Genomic DNA, 23171 nt, shown 5'->3' on the forward strand with positions numbered 1-23171 from the left:
AAAAATGTAGTGAAGTATGTGCTCCTACTAAGAGATCACCTGGATATGGTCGGTCGTTTGGCCCAAGACAACCTCAGATCGGCTCAGCACCGACAACAGCAGCATTACAACAAAAATGCACTGATTCAAACCTTTCGATCAGGTGACAAGGTAATGCTGCTACTTCCCTCATCAGACTCAAAACTGTGTGCTAAATGGAAGGGGCCATATGAGGTGATTCGGCTATAGGGAAAGTAAATTATGAAATTAGACAGCCCGATCGCCGGAATGAACGTGAAATTTACTATGTTAATTTGTTAAAGCCCTGGCAGGCAAGGGAGGTCTTATTTATAGCCCCAGGTAATATGGAGAATGATTTTGGCCCCTGTCCAGAGACAAGAGAGATTTCAATGGGGGAACAATTGGTTCCGGATCAGCAAAGAGAGCCGAGTAAGCTTATTCAGCGATGTTTTTTCTGACGTGCCCAGCAGAACAAACTTAGTTGAATAACAGACAAAAATTCAAAAGGCATAATAATAGGAGCATGCTATAGACCGCCAGATTCAGACGGTGAGCACAATAATCTGTTATACAATGACATTAGAAATGTGTGTAGCAAAGGAGAAGCCATACTAATGGGGGATTTCAACTTCCCCCAAATAAAATGGGAAAACCCGGTGGGTAGCGCGAAGGATGAAATAGAAATGGTGGAAATGACAAATGACTGCTTCCTAACACAATTTGTGAAGGCACCCACTAGAGGGGAGGCATGCCTTGATTTAGTCTTTTCAAATAACGAAGATAGAATAACTAAAACAGAGGTCAGAGAACCACTGGCAAACTCAGACCACAACATGGTCTCATTTGAAGTGTTTTTTAAATCCCCAAAAGTAAAGACTAAAGTTAAGGTTTACAATTTTAGAAAAGCAAACTATGAAGGCATGAAACAGAGACTAACAGAAGTAGATTGGAGTAAAATAGAGAAAACACCCACAGAAGAAGGATGGTTGTTCTTCAAAAATGTAGTACTAGAGGCGCAAAACAATTACATCCCTAAAGTAGACAAATCTAAATGTAAAACTAAATTGCCAAAATGGTTTAATAGATCAATTAAAAAAAATATTCAGCGAAAAAAGGCACTTTACAGAGCATTAAAAAAGGACCGAAAAGAAAGTACGCAGAAAGAGTACACGGAACTGCAAACGCAAGTCAAAAAGGAAGTTAGAAAGGCCAAGAGAGAAATAGAAATGAACATTGCTAAGGGAGCTAAAACCAATTCCAAAATGTTTTTCCAATATTACAACAGCAAGAGAACATTCAAAGAGGAGATTAAATGTTTAAGAGATACAAATGGCAAAATCGTAGAGGAAGAAAAAAAAAATAGCAAATATGTTAAATGATTACTTTTCACAAGTTTTTACAAAGGAAGATACTGACAACATGCCCCACATGTCATCCAGTTCCTATCCAGTTTTAAATAACTTTAGCATAACTGAGGCAGAAGTGTTAAAGGGACTAGGAGCTCTTAAAATAAACAAATCCCCTGGGCCGGATGAGATCCTCCCAGTAGTACTCAAAGAAATGAAAGAAGTAATTTACAAACCGCTAACCAAGATCATGCAGCAGTCTCTTGACACAGGGGTGGTACCGACAGACTGGAAAATTGCAAATGTAATACCGATCCACAAAAAGGGAAACAAAACTGAACCAGGTAACTACAGACCAGTAAGCCTGACTTCTATTATATGCAAACTTATGGAAACTATAATAAGATCCAAAATGGAAAATTACCTATATGGTAACAGGGTACTGGGAGACAGTCAACATGGTTTTAGGAAAGGGAGATCGTGCCTAACTAACTTGCTTGATTTTTTTGAGGATGCAACATCGATAATGGATAATTGCAAAGCATATGACATGGTTTATTTAGATTTCCAGAAAGCTTTTGACAAAGTCCCGCACAAAAGATTAATTCTCAAACTGAACGCAGTTGGGATTCAAGGAAACACATGTACATGGATTAGGGAGTGGTTAACATGTAGAAAACAGAAAGTACTGATTAGAGGAAAAACCTCAGAATGGAGTGTGGTAACCAGCGGTGTACCACAGGGATCAGTATTAGGTCCTCTGCTATTCCTAATCTACATTAATGATTTAGATTCTGGTATAGTAAGCAAACTTGTTAAATTTGCAGACGACACAAAAGTAGGAGGAGTGGCAAACACTGTTGCAGCAGCAAAGGTCATTCAAAATGATCTAGACAAGATTCAGAACTGGGCAGACACATGGCAAATGACATTTAATAGAGAAAAGTGTAAGGTACTGCACGCAGGAAATAAAAATGTACATTATAAATATCATATGGGAGATATTGAAATTGGAGAAGGAATCTATGAAAAAGACCTAGGAGTTTTTGTTGACTCAGAAATGTCTTCATCTAGGCAATGTGGGGAAGCTATTAAAAATGCTAACAAGATGCTCGGATACATTGTGAAAAGTGTTGAATTTAAATCAAGGGAAGTAATGTTAAAACTGTACAATGCACTTGTAAGACCTCATCTTGAATATTGTGTGCAGTTCTGGTCACCTCGCTATAAAAAAGATATTGCTGCTCTAGAAAGAGTGCAAAGAAGAGCGACCAGAATTATTCCGGGCTTAAAAGGCATGTCATATGCAGACAGGCTAAAAGAACTGAATCTGTTCAGTCTTGAACAAAGAAGACTACGTGGCGACCTAATTCAAGCATTCAAAATTCTAAAAGGTATTGACATTGTCGACCCAAGGGACTTTTTCAGCCTGAAAAAAGAAACAAGGACCAGGGGTCACAAATGGAGTTTAGAAAAAGGGGCATTCAGAACAGAAAATAGGAGACACTTTTTTACACAGAGAATTGTGAGGGTCTGGAATCAACTCCCCAGTAATGTTGTTGAAGCTGACACCCTGGGATCCTTCAAGAAGCTGCTTGATGAGATTTTGGGATCAATAAGCTACTAACAATCAAACGAGCAAGATGGGCCGAATGGCCTCCTCTCGTTTGTAAACTTTCTTATGTTCTTATGTTCTTATGAATATGACATTATCTCTCAACCAGGTGTCACAGTGCGAGAGAGACCGTACCAGATCCCGGAAAGTCTACGAAGTGGTGTTCGCAAAGAGGTATGGGATATGCTCGAACTTGAGGTGATTGAACCTTCTAGGAGCGAGTGGTGCAGTCCAATTGTCATAGTGGCTAAGAAAGACAGCATCAACCGCTTCTGCGTGGATTTCAGAAAGGTAAACGCTATTGCTAAGTTCGATGCATATCCCATGCCTCGGGCCGACGAAATTTTAGACAGACTGGGAAAAGCGAGGTTTATCTCCACAATATTTGGGATTGTTAATGGGGGAATGGAAGGGTGAGACCTGTGGTCACCAAAATTCAGGCTTTGGTTGATGTGGCGATTCCCAAAACCAAGACTCAGGTGACTCATCCCCGAGTACGCCACCGTGGTTAACCCATTAGTCGACCTCACCAAAAACAGTGCTCCAAATTTAATTAAATGGTCAGCTGAGTGTCAGGGGGCGTTTGATACTATTAAGCGTAAACTTTGCCAGGCCCCCACTCTTATTACTCCAGATTTCACCAAGAGATTCATCCTCCACACCGACGCATCGGATGTAGGTTTGGGTGCAGACTTGTCCCAAAAGTAGCTGAAGCAGAACACCCAATATTGTATCTAAGCAAAAAGATGTTACCTCGGGAACATAACTACTCCGCAGTCGAAAAAGAGTGTTTGGTCATTAAATGGGCTACTCACTCTTTACGATACTACCTGCTGGGACACTCATTTGATCTGGTCACAGACCACGCCCCACTCACGTGGTTAAGCACAATGAAGGACAGCAATGCCCGGATAACTCGTTATTGTTCGGGACTGTGCCGTTATCGTTATCCCTGCATTTTACACATTGTTGTGTATAGCCGGGGATTTATTATTTTACGGTCACCAGACCTGGAATATAATTAAACACTATTTTCATTGGATACTGTTGTCTGCCTATCACTACTGCATCGCATCACCGCTACATCTGTTCCCCTTCACTAGCCACTTTACCACACCATCTCAGTGACATCACATGAAAAAACAAACAAAATCAACCAAGCAGTGAAATTCAATCCTTCCATATCCAATTATACGCGCTAACAAGCTGTACTGCAGATTATGGTGTCCAGCAACTCAAAGAAACAAAGAGCATTTATCGTGTTTACCCGATCATGGGCCCAGAATGACACTTCAGCATGACCATGTTTACACCATCACAAGCTGTTACAAACAATGATCTTTCATGTTCTGCTTAAATAACAAAAAATAAAGCTGCAAAGCGAAAGGAATTTTCAATTTTTTTTTTACATAGGCAGTTTTATTCTTCGGAATTACGTGTATGTGTATCGCATTAAGAATGGACAGGTGTCACACCAACAACGATGGTGTTCTGAGTAATGCATTGGCTGGTAATGCATTTATTGACAAGTCACTGATGGGCAGCAGTTTTTCCCAGCGGAAACGCTGCTATTAAACAAATTTACATTTTATAGTTTCAACTGGATAAATACCAAAGCTAACGTCTATATTTCTGATATTTAAACGTTCAGCCAAAATTTGCTACAGAAGACACTATGGTACAGCAGAGACGGTGCAATATAACTGACAGTGATGATGTAATTTGAGCTAATGCCACTCAGATTGTAGTTAACTAGCATTGGAAATACAGAGGCAACAAGAACAAGTCGACTCAGAAATATCAGATAGTGCATGTCATTAAACATCTTACAAAAGCAAACATTGTACACAATGCAGTGTAAGTTATCTTTTGCTTATTTGGAGCACTGATAAAGGGAACTCTATAAAGTGCACATGATTTAACTTGCAGCATAAATCCCTCAATTCTACAAGACAGTAGACCTTGTGTGAAGGTAAATTTTAAAAAATCTAATGAAACAGGATACCTTGTATCAGAAACATCACAAGTAACGTAGAACAAACATAAAAGATTAAATCAGCAGAAACATTATTTGAGTTTCTTATGGAAATGGATGTAAATGTTGGTGAGAACAGGGATGGCACAAAGTGTACGCAATTAACTTGGACCATAATGTGACATCACATGCTGTGCAGATGTTTCAGAAATCTGCTAGTTTTTTTTTTTTTTTTTTATTCCACACAATGTTGCCATTTGACATCAACATTAAAGCCACACTCCCAGAGGTTGCAATTGCATCTCATTACTTTTAGTATTTTTATTACTTGATTTTAATGTCCCTGTTTGGCTGTTACCATTTTGTTACACTTCTTAACTTAATACCATCAGTTTATTTTTTTATTTTTTTAAATCACTTGCATTTCACAGAAAACTCCATTAGTAAGAGTCTCATTGGCATTTCGTTGACATGTCTGTATGGACTTTGGCTCTAGTAGGCCTACTGATTTTCCGCGATCGCACAATCATGGAATTAGACACTGGGAACAGAATTTTCACCTCATAACTCTAGTCTTGTGCATGTTGTTTTTTGCACTCCACCCAGCCAAGCTGATTTAATTTGTTGTGTGACTTCACTCAGATGTCTTCTATATGAGAGTGTTGGGATAATATTTTGCAAATGTTACTGTCATTCAATTGATCATGCACAAGTCAGTACAATGAAGACTATAGTGCTAGTCGTAAACAAGTAGAGAAGAAGAAAAAAAGCAACAAATGCAAACCACTGCATTCTCCTATGCTAAAAAAAAAACTCTTGCAGGTTTTCCTCAAGGATTTCTCTTTACTTGGCTGCTTCCATTTTGCCCTCTATCTTCACAAGCTTTCCAGGCCCTGACATAGAGAAGCATCCCCATAGCATGATGCTGCCACCGCCATGCTTCATGGTACGGATGGTGTACTCGGGATGATGTGTGGTGTTAGTTTTGCGCCAAACATAACGCTTAGCGTTGAGACCAAAAAGCTAGATTTTGTTCTCATCAGACAACAGAATCTTCTTCCACTTGGTCTGAGAGTCTCCCACATGCTTTCTGGCAAACTAGCCAAGATTTGATAAGAGTTGTTTTCAACAATTGCTTTCTTTTTGCCACTCTCCCATAAAAGCCAGTTTTGTGAAGCACCCGGGCAATTGTTGTCGTATGCACAGTGTCTCCCAGCTCAGCCGTGGAAGACTGTAACTCCTTTAGAGTTGCCATAGGCCTCTTGGTGGCCTCCCTGACCAGTGCCCTTCTTGCCCGGATACTCAGTTTTTGAGGACGGCCTGTTCTAGACAGACACAGTTGTGCCATATTCTCTCTATTTCTTAATAATGGACTTTACTGTGCTCCGGGGAATATTCAATACCTCGGAAATGTTCTTATATCCTACCCGATTGGTGCTTGAAGAACCTCATTCCGGACTTGCTTTGAATGTTCCTTCGTCTTCATGATGTATTTAATCTGAAATCATGTGAAACACCTTAATTTACACAGGTGCACATTCAACTAATTATGTGACTTCTAAAGACAATTGGTTGCAACAGAGCTTATTTAGGTGTGTAATAGCAAAGGGGGTAAATACTTAAGCAATCAATTATTTTCTGTTTTATATCTGTAATTTAGAACAATTTATAGATTTCATTTTTCACTTTGACATTATGGTGTTGATTTTGTGTTGATCAGTGGCAAAAACTCCTAATTAAATCCATTCTGATTCCATGTTGTAACACAATAAAATGTGGAAAAGTCCAAGGGGGTGAATATTTGAGAGCCACTGTACATTCCTTACAGGAAACCGATGCAAAGATTACTGTGTAAAGGATGTAATCAATACACTGCATGCCTCTTGTTAAATATAGCAAATAGAGCAGAATTAGTAGAACCCCTGTGTTACAAACTCCAAACCAACTGTGCACATGCAGTAGAACCCCCTGAGTTACAAACACCAAACCAACCACGGCAAGAGATTTTTTCCTATCATGCAAATATAGATTTGCTGATTTTCTGTCCTGGTCAGCAATATATAATGTTCCCGTTTCGCTATTGTACAAAACTATGGCAGGGTGATTGTTTATTTTATTTCTGAATGGTGATAACACAATGTTATGGATTATGTGTTTCACAATCTGTTTAATTTCCTGCACCATGTCTTCTTTTCACTGTTTTAGTCAGATGACAAAAAAAACCAAACCAAAAAAAAGACTTTTGACGTCACAGAGTGAAATGGGTGGCGGAAGAGATGGCGAACATTATTGAAAATATGCTGCAGAGAAGCTGTGATTTCACTGACTCTACTGAATGAATGAAAGTGATGAGTGTAATGGGGAGGGCAGTTTTCTTGATGGCAGTGGGCTCGGTGTTGGCGTGTGGCATACAGCCATATCAATTTAAGCCATATGAAACCGAAAGCAATGCATCTGACGAAAGCAAGTCGGACAACGACGAAGGCGATCGCCTACATAACACAGACTGGTAAGTTTTTTTTTGTTTTTTTTGTATTAATACTATAACGCGTATAAACTAACTGCATACGCATTGATCTGAAGTAATTGTTTTTTATTAAAGGTTCCCCTTTACTGTTACTCATGAGTCATTACCAGTGAAAGCCATACATGTGTCATCGATGAAAAGTGCATGAAGCTCACTTACTCTTCTGGCAGATGTAATGGCTAATAAAAACGCCACTTTGAGGGAAAGAGGGTGCAGCTCTGCTGAGGCCATGGGCTCAAATAGAGGACTCCCAGAACCAGCTCCTGATTAAACTTAGGGACCGTGCTTTTCATCGGCGGATGGAGCCTCCAAGCCCCTTTAAGAAATTGCACTGCCAGGAAATGTGCCCCAGGGGACACAGAGGGTGCGACCAGCAAAACCTGGGCTTTCTCCACTCTGATCCTCTCTAGTGTCAGGGGTAATAGCGGTAGCGGAGGGAACGCATACAAGGCTAGCACATCTACTCCCAGGGGGCCCCCTTCTCTCTCCATAGAGAACCACAGGGGGCAATGAATGGACTTGGCTGTGGCGAAGAGGTCGATTTGTACTTTACAAAACGTCTCCCAAATTTGTTTCACAACCTGAGGGTGCAGTCTCCACTCCGAGCTGTCTGGAGTTCCTTTGGACAGGAGGTCTGCTGCTTTATTGTCCACACCGGGGAGGTGAACCGCCATGATGGAACGCAAGTTTCTGTGCGTCCAAGACAGAAGTCTGTGTGCCGCATGGTGAAGGCCAAGTGAGCGCAGGCCGCCTTGGTGGTTTATGTAACTGTCCTGTTGCCCGCCCGGACCAGCACGTGTCTGTTCGCTAACTGCTGGCGAAAATGTGATAGCGCCAGGGCTACTACTTGCAGTTCTTGGGCATTTATATGCGCTTGCTGCCAAGGTCCCTTCCACTGACCTTGTATTCCCCTCCCATTTCAGACCGCTCCCCAGCCCAGGCTGGAGGTGTCCATAGTGACAACTTCCCTTCTGTGAGGAGAGCCGAGGGGAGATCCGAGGCGCAGATTGCCAGGGCGGAGCCAACACTCCAATGTCTTCCGGCATTGTCTGGACACTCGCACCAGCCGGTGTCGATCGCGGACCAGGTGCACCATGAGCATATTCACCCAAGCATAAAGCGGGTGCATTCTCAGCAGCTCTAGGGAAAGGATTCTTGAGGCGGCTGCCATTAGCTCCAACATCCTTTGAAATGTTCTGACCTGTAGAACAGCATCCTCCTGAATTGGCAGATGACTTCCAACGACCGAATCCTGTCTTCCAACAGTAAGGCAAGCATGCTCAGTGTGTTCAATTTGATCCCCAGGAACTGTGAACTGAGATGGTACGAAGTTGCTCTTCTGTTGATTTATGAAGCCCTAACTTCGTCACATGATCTATGATCTGTCTGGTGTGCACCTTGGCGCGTGCTTTTGAACACGCGCAAACTAGCCAATCGTCCAAGTGGTTCAAGATCCGAATACCCCGCAGCCTGAGTGGAGCCAGTGCTGCATCCATGCACTTGGAAAATGTGCACGGCGCAAGCAAGAGGCCAAACAGCAGCACGCAGAATTCGTACACGTTGCCTTGAAAGGCGAAGCGCAGACATTTTCTGTGCGCGGGACGGATCGGGACATGGAAGTAGGCGTCTTGCAGGACGATCGATGCGAACCAGTCACCCAGCTGGACAGACTGGAGGATAGGCTGTGGGGTCAACATGTTGAATTTCCTTAGTTTGAGGAACATGTTCGAGGTCCAGAATAGGACGGAAACAGCCGTCCATCTTGGGCACCAGGAAGTACCTGGAGTAGAACCCGCTGAGGGCATTGCTTGGGTTTACCAAGAGCACAGCGTGCTTTTGTTGAAGATTGTTGAAGGAGAATCGCGCACGATGGTCCGACAGTGATAAAGAGCACACCCTTGAAGGGTGGAGGGCCTAAGAAGAATTGCAGAGCGTAACCATGTCTCGTAGTCATTAGCACCCAGGAGTCCCGGCAGGCTGGGAAGGCCACCAAGGGTGCTGGCGATAGGCAGGAAGGTGGGAAAACTTTGAAGCGACCTCCGTGGCCTTGTGGGACCTCTCAAGGCTCACATCAACAGTCGCTCCGAATGTCTGCCCCGGTGTTACAGGGGCATCCAGCAACGCCACCTTCTCTGTCTCCACCACTTTGGCTTGGGTCAGCCAAAGATGTCGGCGTGCAGCCACCAGCGCTGCAAAAAGACCACCCTGATGTCTGACCTAGCTCCCCCATCAGGTCAGTCATCACTCCAGTCACCATCTGAAGCTCCCCTGCATCTGCCTCTCTTGCCCGCTCCTGCAGTCTTGCCGCTAGCTGTGACTGGTAGAGCATGGACATGGCCGCTCTCACCAACAACGTGCAGCTTCTCCAGAGGTGTGCAGCAGGGACTCTGCTTTTCTGGAGCCAGTGGGAGCAGATACCGGTTGGTTCCAGGAAGAGTGAACCAGCTCCAAAAAATGCTTGCAGAGGGGAAGGGCATGTTGTGGGTGCCTTTTCTGTTTGAGGAATCGATTCCCCTTTCCCTCCTGCTCCACAGGCCAGGGAACATCTGTGGCTGCCGCAGCGCGCTTCATCAGGGCACGGAACTCCTCCCACTGAGAGGTATGCGGGAGGAGCGGTATGGAGCTCCACACTGTGGCCTGCCCGACCGAAGTGGCGGGGTCGAACACATCTGACCTTGAAGCCGTGAACGAAAGCTCGCCAGGGTTTGGGGGCCTAGGTGGGGCCAGAGACAGAGCCGGACTGGAGAAGATGGAGCTGCCTGGTAGCAGGTGGCAGTCTTCCCTGAGCCTGTATCAAGAACTCCAGCATGGTCTGACGGGCTCTCACGGCCTGAGCCAGCGCCTCAAAACGTTGCTCCCTAGAGCTCTGGCGTTTCTCGGGAGACGCGGAAGGGGCGCGCCTAAGTGTGCGAGGACAAGGAGAGCAGTATCTCCTCGGCAATCGCCTACCTCCCAGTGAGCGCCCTCTTGAGTGGTGCTGCCTCGGCATTATCTACCGTTATTCCACAGATGGGCGCTTACGCCTCTGTGCTGGTGGTGGAGTAGGGGAGGGGGAACCAGGGATATAGGGGAGATCCCTAGCCACTACAGTAGTCAGGGTTCCAGAGGTCCTTTGAGAAGGACCCTAGACAACCGATCGCATCCTTTCTTGTCCCGAGGAATGGGAAACTGCTGGGGAGAGGGCTGCCCTTCTGCACTTGGTTCTTCTAGAGAACCGTTGACAAGGGGAGCAGTCCGACTCTCTTGCCAGCTCTCTGTCCGCGTGTTCTGGTCCCAGACACCAGACACAGGTAGTGTGCCCATCCTCCCTTGGGAGCTTAGCTGCACACTGGTCACACTGACATGGTGCGCGGGCGTCGGTGCCGGTGACCGTAGTCGGCGCTGGGGCCCTGCTGTGTGTAACCCCAATGTATCTTCATAACAAGTATTCCCCTGGTCCCACCCTAGTCTGGTGAAAATAAATTCCCATTTTCTCCAAACTTTTTCTCCTACTTCAGACTGGGTAAACATCTTTTTGCAAACTAGAGGTTTCTGTTTTATTTCTGTCTTCATCTTTCTGAAACTGTTTTCTTGGACACTGTAGCCTGCCTCTGTGCTGTGACCTTTCAACTCTGGTTTGTTCACTTATTAACTTTTTGTAAAGATAGTGCTGTAGTAGCCTACTCAGAAACAGCCAGTCACAATAAATTCACGGTAATAAAAACATTTAGTAGACACACTGATGTAGTTTTCATAAAAAGTTAAGTACTTTTAAGTACAGAAATAGAAACACAGTAGAGCTGTGTTCAAAGGTTTGTTCACTAGCCAGGAATTCAAAAGGTAGTTAACCCGTCGGAGGTTTGTCAGGCTTATCCACGCACAGTATGGAACAGGGTATAGTATCCATAGCACTGGGGAGGGGTACCCATCACGGTTGTAGTGCTTCAGTAAAATATGTACTGAGTGCTATGGTAGAATATGTTTGAAAACATACAAAATATATGTAAACACTATTTTTTTTTTTTTTTTAAAACTGAGCATTGTCTGCCCATCCAGCTCATGTTATCCAGAAGCAAACTTTTAATTTCTTTATTCTCCATCTCAACCGCAAAGCTCTGTACAGCATAAGCTGTATTGAAAAATGTCTTGAAACCCCTCAGCTGTTTGGGATTGTTTTGTTAAATGCCCAGACTAACAAAAAAAAAAAAAGTTGAATGCAAGCTGTGCAAGCGACTGTTGATGTATCATCGAGGCGCAACCAATCTCTGGGGTCCTTTGACAAGTGTAAGTTCATATTATCATTAGTATTATTATTAATATTTTTAGTAGTAAAATGTGACTGATAACCTGCTTGAACCGATGACTGTTAAATAAAGCTTTGTTTTGCCTAAGTCAGCTACTGCAATGCAAGCTTACTGTATATCGCAAGCAGAATCAAATCCATGTAAATAAACAGTGTATTTTTTTTAATTTAAATTATAAAAACTGTTCTGCATAACATTTAACTACATGTGAAAGTTTTATTCCATTTATATGGATTAGCCGTAAAATAGGATTTTCAATCAAATATCAACAAGTAGCTATGGTGACGTTTCAGTAAATTATGCAATTAGAACCATCGAAGCTTTGAAACTTTCTTTGGCAATGTGTTCTGAACCTTCCAAAGGTCAAAATGTACCTTTCGTTGCAGGTGTACATATTTATTAAAACCATTGAAAAATGTCCAGAGTTAGACATTTCAGACTTATGAACACCCTCCATTCCCAAGGGGTTCGTAACTCTGAGGTTCTACTGCACTTCCTTAAAATGCATGTGCAGGATAACTGCAATGCCTCATATGAGGATTATGTTACAGTGATCTACTTTCTATTTGTGCTGTGGGGACGCAACGGTTATGAGTTTCCAGAACCGACACGGACACATGCATAAAATTCCAAACCGAATGAAACAGACAAAAGATAAAACCAAATCAAACACGAATGCTGGGGGCACTGCCAGCAGCTTATCTCACACTGTGCTACAGGCACACGCTTCATCTAGCTGCTTTAGTCAGTTTAGTCATTACTATTTTTAATCTGGCCTGCAGAGTAATTTAACAGACACAACACAACTTTTTGAAAACATGTTTCAATAAAAAAAACTAACATCCTTTCATAACTTTAATATGGTAACATAAATCAGAAGTCATGACAGACTTGTCTGATTGATTCTGACACCCTTCAGTAGTGATAACTGTGGCTTCATACCTAGTTGTGTGTTCAGGTTTGCTGATGAAAGTGCTGGTGCTAGTACCTAGAGCCATACACCACACCTGGCCTGTGTGCCCTCACCCAAACCCAAACCTTTTATTAAAAATGCATCCTAAGAAGTAGGGGTGTAAATCTTTTATAATTTACATGTTTACACATCAGAAAAGTGTCAAACATTTAACTAATTGTTTAAACTTTGTCAAAAATATGCAGGTGAAACACTAATTAGCGGCTGACTGCAAATAGCTACTCAGTTTTTTTTTATTACTACCTACCTTTGTAACGTGGCATCATTGCCACTGGATATTCACCTCCCAATGTCCAGCAAGCTTTTGGTCACGTGACTAGTCTGCGTCTATGAAGCTGAATTTAGCGTGGAGGAGGTGGGGCCCAGACACGCAAGCAAAATGTTAGGAAATGCGATAAAATTCGGGCTGAAAACATAAAAAGATTGATTACACTGTGTAACAAATTTTTTTTTTTTTTTTGGTTCCTGGGTAGTAAGTGTTATTTCCTAATTGCTTATGTCTCAGAAGTATAGAAAATGGCTATTACTCCCCACAGACTCTGCTTTTGTGACCAGGACAGTGATATTTTGAAATTTACCCATTTTCCAGAACATTCCAGATAGATTTAGTGCTGAGTAAACTTGGAGTAACTTCTAGAACTTTCTAGTAATATAAACAGTAGTATAAATACGGGGCCTTAAGCCCACCAGTTCAATTTAGTTCCAGCTGCCTAAGTGGATACATATCTGCATTTTTCTGAGATGGCATCAAGAGGCTGCACCCAGCAGACGCATTGCAAGTACTCCGTGGAAGCATCTGCTAAGACAAACCCTGGGCACCTCATTTCACCTGCGAGCACTGCAAAAAACAACTCTGGAAGGTAAGATGGACAATTGTTGCTCGGAATTTTATGTTATAAAATTTGTTAATTTTTAAAATTGTAAAAGTTTTTCATTTTAAAATGTTTTACAATTTTCAATGTTATTGAAAAAATATATCATATATGAAAAATGTTGCGAGAATCTCTTACACATTAGTCGTGGGTGAAATAAATGTATTTTTGTAGGGTGGTACAGAGGGGAAAAGAGAGCCATGAAGTTCGCTATCCCAAGAATTTGGCGGGAACCCACTGACCACTCAAGCAACTGCTACTTCTGCATGGTGGATCCTTCCAAACGTCGGACTGGCAAGAATGCACCTGCTATCACATATCCGGACCTTCCTTCATCCATCGCCCTGGTGCCATACTGCCATAAGCTCCCCGTACCCACTCCTCCGGAGAGAGAGCAGCCGTCTTTAGAAGAGAGCAGTAAGTCAGAGAGAGAGGAAGACGTTGTAGATTCAGATGACAATTTCAGAGGTGGAGCTGAGGAGAGAAACCCATATTACCCCAACCAAAAAGACCTCAACGACTTGATTAGAGATCTTGGTCTCACCAAGTCCAATGCCGAGCTTTTGATGTCTAGGCTCAAGCAGTGGAACTTGTTGGATGAAAGTGTGCAAGTCGCAGATCAGAGGAAGCGTCACCAACCTTTTTCCAGCTTCTTCACCCGTCAAGGTGGGCTCTGCTTCTGCCACAATGTGACCAGTCTGTTCGAGGCAATCTGAATCGGCTGTAACCAGAATGAGTGGCGCCTCTTCATTGACAGCTCATCCAGGAGCCTCAAAGCCGTGCTGCTCCATAATAGTAACAAGTACCCGTCTCTTCCTCTGGCTCACTCCGTGCACCTCAAAGAAGATTACAACAGCATCAAGACCTTGCTGGACGCCTTGAAGTATGATGAGGACGGCTGGGAGGTCATAGAAGACTTCAAAATGGTGGCATTCCTGATGGGTCTCCAAGGCGGTTTTATCAAGTTTCCCTGCTATCTTTGCCTTTGGGACAGCAGGGACACCAAGCCGCACTACCACAGGCGGGACTTGCCAGAGCGGACCGAGTTCTCTGTGGGGAGGAACAACGTCAAGTGGGAGCCACTGGTGGACCATCGGAAGGTGCTGATGCCACCACTGCACATCAAATTGGGCCTTATGAAACAATTTGTCAGAGCTCTAGATAAGGAGTCAGCAGCCTTCAAGTACTTTCAAGACTTCTTCCCTAAGCTGTCTGAGGCAAAGGTCAAAGCCGGTGTCTTCGTCAGACCACAGATAAAGAAGATCCTGGAGTGCAATGAATTCCCCAAGAATTATATTATATTATACTAGTAAGGAATTCCCCAAGAATTATATTATATTATACTAGTAAGGAAAAAGCGGCTTGGAACAGCTTTGTCGCAGTGGTTCGGGGCTTCCTGGGCAATCACAAGGCCGAAAACTATGTGCAGCTGGTTGAGACTCTGGTGAAGAACTACGGCACAATGGGCTGTAGGATGTCCCTCAAAGTCCATATCCTTGATGCTCATCTTGATAAATTCAAGGAGAACATGGGAGCGTACTCGGAGGAGCAAGGAGAGGGCTTCCACCAGGATATACTGGACTTTGAACGCCGCTACCAAGGACAGTATAATGAGAACATGATGGGAGACTACATTTGGGGGCTGATTTACAGTATAATCGTAAATCTCGAAAAACTACTCACTTCTAAATCTTTTGTAGTCATTTTTGTATTACTTTAGTATAAATACATGTTAATTTGGATTCATATGTTGTTTTTTTCTGACTTTATGTGAACGAAGACACACAAATTTGCCCGTTTTCTCATTGGAAATAGGTCAATTTAAAAATATCACTGTCCTGGTCACAAAAGCAAAGTTTGTGGGGAATAACAGCCATTTTCTATACTTTTGAGGCATAAGCAATTAGGAAATAACACTTACTACCCAGGAACAAAAATTGTGTTACATAGTGTTATTGAGACGATCGCTAGGGCTGGGATTTCGTCACAGTGGTTGCGGGTGTCACGGATTCCGTGACTTTTGCTAGTGTCCTTGATTTTTGCCGATGGTGTGTGACTTGCGGGGATGTTAGTAAATTGTGTTCAATATGTATGTTATTTTATTGGAAAGTGTTTCTCATTAACAATAAAATTCACATTTTAAAAAAAGCATTTATCGTTTATTAATTCCAATAAATAATTACATATTTTGAACTAGCTCCAATACAGTACTTGCTGTACTTTTTAAAAAAAAAATTTTGGATTAGAAAAAATAATTTTGAATTAAACTAAGCTCTTCAATTAAATACTTCTTGAAAGTTATGTTAATAGTTCATAAATTGTTTGTTTGCATTTGTGCGTGCGTACTATACTAAATGCAAGCATTCGCTGCGGGATATACATTGAACAGTTTCCTCTTTTTAATTGAAATTATTGTTCCACTTGTGTTTTAACTGTTGTACGGTTGCACTTAATTTAATGTACATGTCTCGTGTCAGCTCTACACCCTCTTCGAGTTATCCTCGTGTCTGTATTTCTCGCCCCCGTGTGTTACGCTTGCCGTCTCTTACCCTTTCCCGTCTTTATTCTCTGCATAGTTTAGTGCTTATAAATGCTACTGTTAGTTAGTAGTCACCGTTGCAGAGCAAATACAAAAGCAACAAATTGAAATTTCATTGCTTGTCTTGTCCTTTTCTGAACCTGTGCGCACCAACGCCGCAATATGCTTTTAAAGAGTTATTTTATTTATTTATTTATATCCCCGGTACTATTCTCCGTCATTTTAAACGCATTGACCGTGTGACTGCTCCGTGATTTACGTCCTGCCGCATACAGTATATTACATGCCGAGTGAGACTTGCGTGGCGATTTCTCAAATGGCTTTTGAATAGTGCTACTGCTTGCCTCAGTTCTCTTTGTTCTGTTCTCTGAATAAATAAATACCACAGTATATTTGCCAATTTTTCTGTAATTCTTAGTGACAGATGAAAAAAACAGATTGCTGACCGATTAAAATGCTGTTGTATGTTGCCATTTTTACCTATAGAAACACTCTTTAGATAACTGTGACTATTAAGGCGTGGTAATATTAATAGATCAGGTAAGTAATTGGTCTATGATGTCATAGCAGTGCAGTAAGACAATTAATACTTCACGGTCATGTGATCTTGTTCAGACCGCACAGAGGGTGCGCATACACCCCTTACAAGGAGTCTTTTCAAAATGTTTTTATTTTAACGTTTACAACTGTACATTTTTAAAAGTTTTAACGTTTACTAAATTAAACAGAATCTAGCAGCTCTACTAAGAAGTGAAAATCTGAAGCTGGAAGTTTGATACAAAATGTTTTTTTTTTTTTTTTTTTTTTTTTTTTTTTTTTTTTAAGTTGATTCTGTCCTGTCTGTTAAATTACTCTGTGCAGGCCAAACAAAAAATATAATGATAAATGATGCTAAACTGACTAAAGCTGCTAAATACAAAAGCACTGAAATAAAATTAAATGTTTGGTTCAGAACCTCAACTTTCTGAAACTGGAAAAGTGAAAGGGATGCTGTGGACAAATATCTGGAAGACGCTTTAAAACAGGTGCTTCTTTGAGCAGGACAGTTACTGTACATGTTTTATTTTTAGTAGGTAGCTTCATTTGCTCTGCATGTACTGCAAATGTGTTTATTTGCCCAATTACTGTTAATGCATTTGATCAGCATATTGATTGACTTAAAGTGTAAATACCATGTATTATATCAACGGGCTATTTTGCCGACACAGAGGTGGCATTTTAAATTAGAAGCGTTTCTTCACCCAAAACTATATTAAAAAGCTGCCAAATCTCAGTCACTTTGAAGCCAACATATTGATTAAATAATTGCAATTTGTAAAACCTCTAACATGATTTGCCACTTACAATGGACGATGATGGGGTTCCCTGAATATAATTTTTAAAGAAAGTTGAATGCCTCTTAGTACATCATTCTTTCTATATTGTGTCTAATTGTATGCTACAATGGTTTGAGTGATGCAATCACATTGTACTGAGCTAATCTGTCACATTTAAAAAAAAATAACATGTGTAATAATGGTATGTCCTGTTCCCTTGGCTGCGCAATTGCAATAGGGTTTTTCGATTTTAAAGTTAAACTTAGTTTTTATCGCTGTCAAAAAAAGCTGAAAGAGTTTGCAGGGGGGTGGGGGGGTGAATAAAAATCCAAACCGATCATAAGCGGCTTGCATCCCAAATGAAAAGGGTAAACAATGTTCTCAGTTTACTTGCCTTTCTTTCGGGCATAAATGTATAATTTTTAAACTTGCAATTAAACCCAAGAAAACTGCCAACACTCAACTCTAAAAGATCAGAACAGGGTGCCAGCTTTTGTTCCTTTAAAAAGGTGCAATATTTTTGTTAGTAGATGCAGTTTTAATAAATGAGGTGGACACTAGCAATTATTATTAACAAAACCCCACCCACACTCCATACAGGTCCTGGTAGAAAGAGCAGGTCTATGTTAATAGCAAAGCATCCCACACACAGTACTGGGTCAAAATGTGTAAAGTCAGTCTTCAGTAAATCCAGGTCACAACATCGACACAAAAACCTTTACTGAAAAGGTAAAGCACACCCTGAGCTGTCCATCCCCCTCCCACCTCACCACAAGTGGTACTTACAGGAGTTGTGCCGCCGGCGAAAGCCTTTGGCCAGACCGAGTGCCTCTAGGTGGCGATCACCGTAGCTTTTTGAACACTGCTGTGGCGAGTGGAGCCCCTCTTGTGCTCTCAGCTCACCTTTGCGAGGCACAGACATGGGGGCACTGCTGGGGGCACTGCCAGGCCCTTTGGTGCTCCTCCCGTTGTGGGCAGTGGAGCCCAAGTCTGTCTGTCCAGCTGGGGCTCCACCACCAGGGATCTCCAGGATCTTCAGCTCCTTGATGTCCATGGCACTGGAGGAAGGAACAGGGGATGTGCCATTTGTAGACAATGCAATACAATGGAATTTATATTCAAGGCTCTCTGGGACGCGGGCACTAGCGTCCTTTATGCTTGCAGGGTTTGTTGAGACTTTTTAACCGTGCAGGTAATGCAGCTGCGTTGTGTGAGGTTCAACTTTCAGAATGTTACAAGACCATACTCTATGTTGTAGTTCCCGCTGTGAAGAATGGGAAAACATGGACTTGGAAATATTTGGAATAGAGAGAACTGAAGCTATACAGAGTTGTGCCACTTTCATATGATCATCTGTGTGTACAGTTGCTTGTTTTAACAGAAATCCATTTCAGGCTATCTTGTGACTACTTCCCTATTTATATAGCAATACTTTTAAGTTTAACACTAGCACCGCAATAATCGGCTTTTGCAATTCAAATTTAAATATCTCAGCATATGCAAGTATCTTGTGCATGTCCATTAAGTATAACTAAATATTTGAATTAAATACCCATACAGTGTTTCAGCTGCAGAATCGTAAAAATGAAGCACTTGCTTCTTCAACCACCAGACCCGCAGTTTATGCGGTATATTGAAAACAATACAATAGAGCCAACAATTTAATCTGGGCTTTGTAATAAAATCATCATTGTGAAAAAAAACTTACTATATACTCCTGTTGAGTGCCGAAACACTAATGAAAGTCATTCTACACATCATATATTACTATTATTTATTTTATTAGCAGTTGTCCCAAAATATACACATTGAATCACAATTCAGTGTGATACAGCTACTCTACTTTTTACTTCTATGCCTGTCCTCTGAATAGTTACCACCAACATCTCAAGCCTTGCAAGCACCCCCTGCACTCCTCAGGCAGAACGACTGTGCCACTCTAAGTGTGTACAGGTGTAAAAAAAAAATTGCTTATTCTAAGCTCTCTGCACAAATCAGTGACTATTGGGACTGATGCTAAACGAAACCCAGAGACTGTTGCATTTTACAACACAACGAAGTACGTTGTGGATATACTGGATCAAATGGCACAGCTGAATACTGTCAAAGGTGGTATTCGCAGGTGGCCTGTGGCTGTTTTCTATAATGGTTTGGACCTGGCTTTTGTTTTATACAAGGAGTGCACCGGCAACACAATCAATCGGAGGGACTTCGTTTTGCAGCTAGCCCTGGAGCTACGGCAGAAACTTTTTGATAAGAGTCACGAAAGCCAGCTGGCAGATGCCCCTCAACCTTCAGCCAGCACTGCGCTCACTGGCACACGGAATAAGTCAATGCCAGGTTGCTCAATGTAATAGAGAACTTTTGATGTCTGCACCCGTTGTGAAAAGGCAGTCTTTGGCAAATGCAGTAGTAATTTATGTTTTATAATTTTATATGTGCATACAGCTTTCTACACTTTTTGGTGAAGTTTATTGTATAAAGTCTATTTTATTACAGTTTTTCATGTTTATGTATATGTGCTTTTTGAAAAAACATAAGAAAAAAGTTTCTTAAAATATAAATACAGTGTTTCTGCTCCGAAAATGTTAAGCAAAATGTTCATAAATAAAAATATTAAGTTGTATCCGATTGTTTTTAATTTTCATATCGAAGCAGTTTTAAAATGGAGCCAAACATTTTGCAGGTGCAGCAGTAGTATGTAGTCCAAAATCTCAGCAGTTCTAGTGTTAAGGGTCTACTGGTTGGCAGAATTAATGGTAGTTCTAGTTGTGTACTTTTTTTTTCAAATGTCCATAGCTATAGAGTAAAAGAAAGAAATGTGGTCATTTAAATTTTCCTACTACTAGCTGATCACACTAAATATTTAAAAAATGAGATTCTCACAAGTTAAATTTTATATGAATTATGTTGATGCGTTTAAGAAATGTAACGAAAGCAGTACTTCACTTATCACTTCCCTAGAGCTTAGTGTTCTGGCACGGTAAGCAGAGCACAGCACGCATAGTTTGCAATATTGAATAAACAAGTTACTTAGCTTGGGGAACTCAGTAGACAAATATGTGAGACCACAACATTAATTATTATTAGAGCTTCTGTTTTTGTTAATTTCATTTTGCTGTGCTTATTTTTAGCCATTTTCAAATTTTATGTAAATCGTTTTTTCAGGGCTTTCCCTTTTTATATACTGTATGAAACGTGTGTTTTCGGTTACTTTCCAAAATGCTTCGGTGTTTTTTTTTTTTTGTGTGTCAAAATACGTATAGTAACTCGACAGTACTTGTACACTTAAGTTGTACCTTCTTTCCTTTGCTGTCTTCCACAACTACATCCTTATTGTCATGGGCACATTTTTCTGGGGTTTTACTGACAGGCAGTAGTTTTACCTAGCAGAAACGCTGATCTAGGTCATTCAAGTGAACCAATCTTTAAAATTTATGCTAACAGATAACCTATCCCAGAACCATTTTCTCAATCACACCAGAAATGGAAGGGACACCTCCCAGGAACTTGGTTCACTTGACCTGGAATAACCCTAATATACCATTTCTCCCATTTCTTTTCAGTGGGCCTGGCAGTATAACACGAGTGTATTTATTGGAGAAAATCCACAATCACTGGGCAGTACTTAGTATAACAGTCTGTTGGTATAACAGTAGAGGCCTCACCTGAACGTGACTTCTGGCACAGGGCACTTCATCCCATTGTGAAAGGGCTGTCTCAGAGAGATGGTCTGGCTGCCCTGGTCCACAGACGACACCTTCCCCTGGTACACTCCTAGTGTCTCCCCACAGTTTATAGAAACCAGGCTCCCCAGCCAGTCCGCAGCCATCCTGCCAGCAACTGAACCACAGAAACAGACAAACCAGGAATGGAAGTCAGACTCACAATACACAGCAATTCAAACTGAACCCCAGAAAACGATAAACCAGGAAGGAAGTCAGACTCACAATACACAGCAATTCAAGATCTTTCAGGTTTTACAGAAGGGGTCGACATTTATTTTCCTAAACTAAAACATATCTAAAACTTTAACATATTGAGAATGTTTGTAACCAATTAGATGAGCCACATGAACATCTGTCACTTTATATGGAGTGCTGCCTACACTATAATCTGTGTATAGACTGGATAAGCACAGCATATAAACATTGAACAAATGTTGCATATGACAATTGGTTTACTCTGTACACTTACTACAGTACTACGTAAACACTAAGGCTACACATCTATATTTGGTTTGCATATTTTTGGACAAGAGTTAAACGTTAAGGTTTAACATTTGGCTAACCTTTATCCTCCCCTCTCTCTCCCTATCTGCAGGGGTTGGAAATAATAATTTATAAACTCCAGTCTAATACAGTATAGCTCAACGTTTGATTGCTTTCTGTATGTTTTTAGAAGACAGTATGTGTGTTACATTTTCCACAGAAACAGGGCTGCGTGGTTACCGGTATCTTGGGCAAACAGATCCTATCATAGTGTAGCGCACATACTGAAGAAATGTATTAAGCTTGGACACAGTAAACAGAAGCATATATTTTTGTGTTATCAAAACCTATTTCCACCTGTTACTATTGCATTCATCCATGTGCATTCAAGGGATGCAGAAATGCTGCAAATAAGAATTATAAATAACTTCGAATGCAGACTTATATCGTAACTTAAAATTCCGTATTTGTTTGTAAACCAAGAATCATAGTACTGTAATACAAAAACATTGCACCACTACTGCTTCGATGTCGTCACTGGCAGCAAGGAACTAGCGCCGGTAGTACCATCATGTGTTTATTGTTGTACAGTTAAAACAATAAAAACACTGCTAAGGACACCTCACTAGTTAAGCTAGTACAAACAAAACTCCCCGTGCGAGGCCTACATATTACTGTCTGTCCTTAAGTTTTGCACACATTTTCTCAAAAGCAAATCCCACATTAACAATGAAAAAAACGCAATAACTACAACACGAGAAACTCATTTGTAATGTTCTTCAGTCAGGGCATATTTGTAGCTGAAACTGTAATTTATAAAAAAAAGTATATGTGTGTGTGTGTGTAGCAATATTAAAAATAAATAACTTTCCAGTGTTTATTTCCATCTTCTCCACACACCATGCTGTTCACACCTCGTTTGAAACCCAAGGTTATAAATGGGTTACCTGCTCTGGGTTCACGTTTCGCAATTAAAATGGGCAAGGTTCGGGTTTTATTGAATCAGCCGTTTCGAGCGTCTTCTTAAATGTCTGAAGCCTTGATTCCTTTCTCTCTCTCTCTCTGTCCGCTACTTCCGGAAGGCCTCGTGGCTGTTTACCTCACTTCCTCTCCCTTGCCTTGTCTGGCCCGTGTTGCTGGTAGTACTGTCGGGGAGTGAATGTAATGAATCTGTCCTGCATGTTGCCAGTGATTCAAGCAAGGAGTTGCCACAGGTAATTGCAGTTACTGTGGCTCGCGGGTATTCACGCAAGTGGCCTAGACTTTTATCCAGTATTTATTTATTTTTTTCCCCAGCAAAGTCTGCCATCTATAACGACCCATACAACAATAATTCATAACTGCTGAGATACCACCAGTAGTAATTTGTAGCACTAGGCTTACCCATTGTGACTGAAAGGGACTAATATTGAAGCAAGTTTTATGCGTTTAATAATACATGTCTTGAAAGTCTTTTGCATTGTAAGCCTCGGTTCCCACAAGCAGAGACTTCTCACAGGAGGAGGTCAGACATG

The 23171-nt window shown here is 41.5% G+C and overlaps 1 protein-coding gene across 2 annotated transcripts in view; it reads right to left on the bottom strand.

Annotated features, from left to right (window-relative positions):
• The window catches only part of LOC121294431 (enhancer of mRNA-decapping protein 3-like), a 132487-nt gene extending 109754 nt beyond the window's left edge, over positions 1-22733 (bottom strand). The window contains exons 1-3 of one of the 2 annotated variants that reach the window (XM_041218113.1): positions 22605-22733; positions 21115-21289; positions 18350-18504 (exon numbers count right to left, since the gene is read on the bottom strand). In XM_041218113.1, coding sequence (XP_041074047.1) covers positions 18350-18504; positions 21115-21278 — 319 coding nt within the window. In that variant the 5' untranslated portion in view covers positions 21279-21289; positions 22605-22733. Of the gene's footprint in view, positions 1-18232; positions 18505-21114; positions 21290-22604 lie in introns of both variants that reach the window. The other variant, XM_041218112.1, reaches the window with a different exon arrangement.
• Between the last annotated feature and the right edge of the window lie 438 nt (positions 22734-23171).

This window comes from Polyodon spathula, chromosome 19 (assembly GCF_017654505.1).
Source record: "Polyodon spathula isolate WHYD16114869_AA chromosome 19, ASM1765450v1, whole genome shotgun sequence".
Classification (NCBI taxonomy): Eukaryota; Metazoa; Chordata; class Actinopteri; order Acipenseriformes; family Polyodontidae; genus Polyodon; species Polyodon spathula.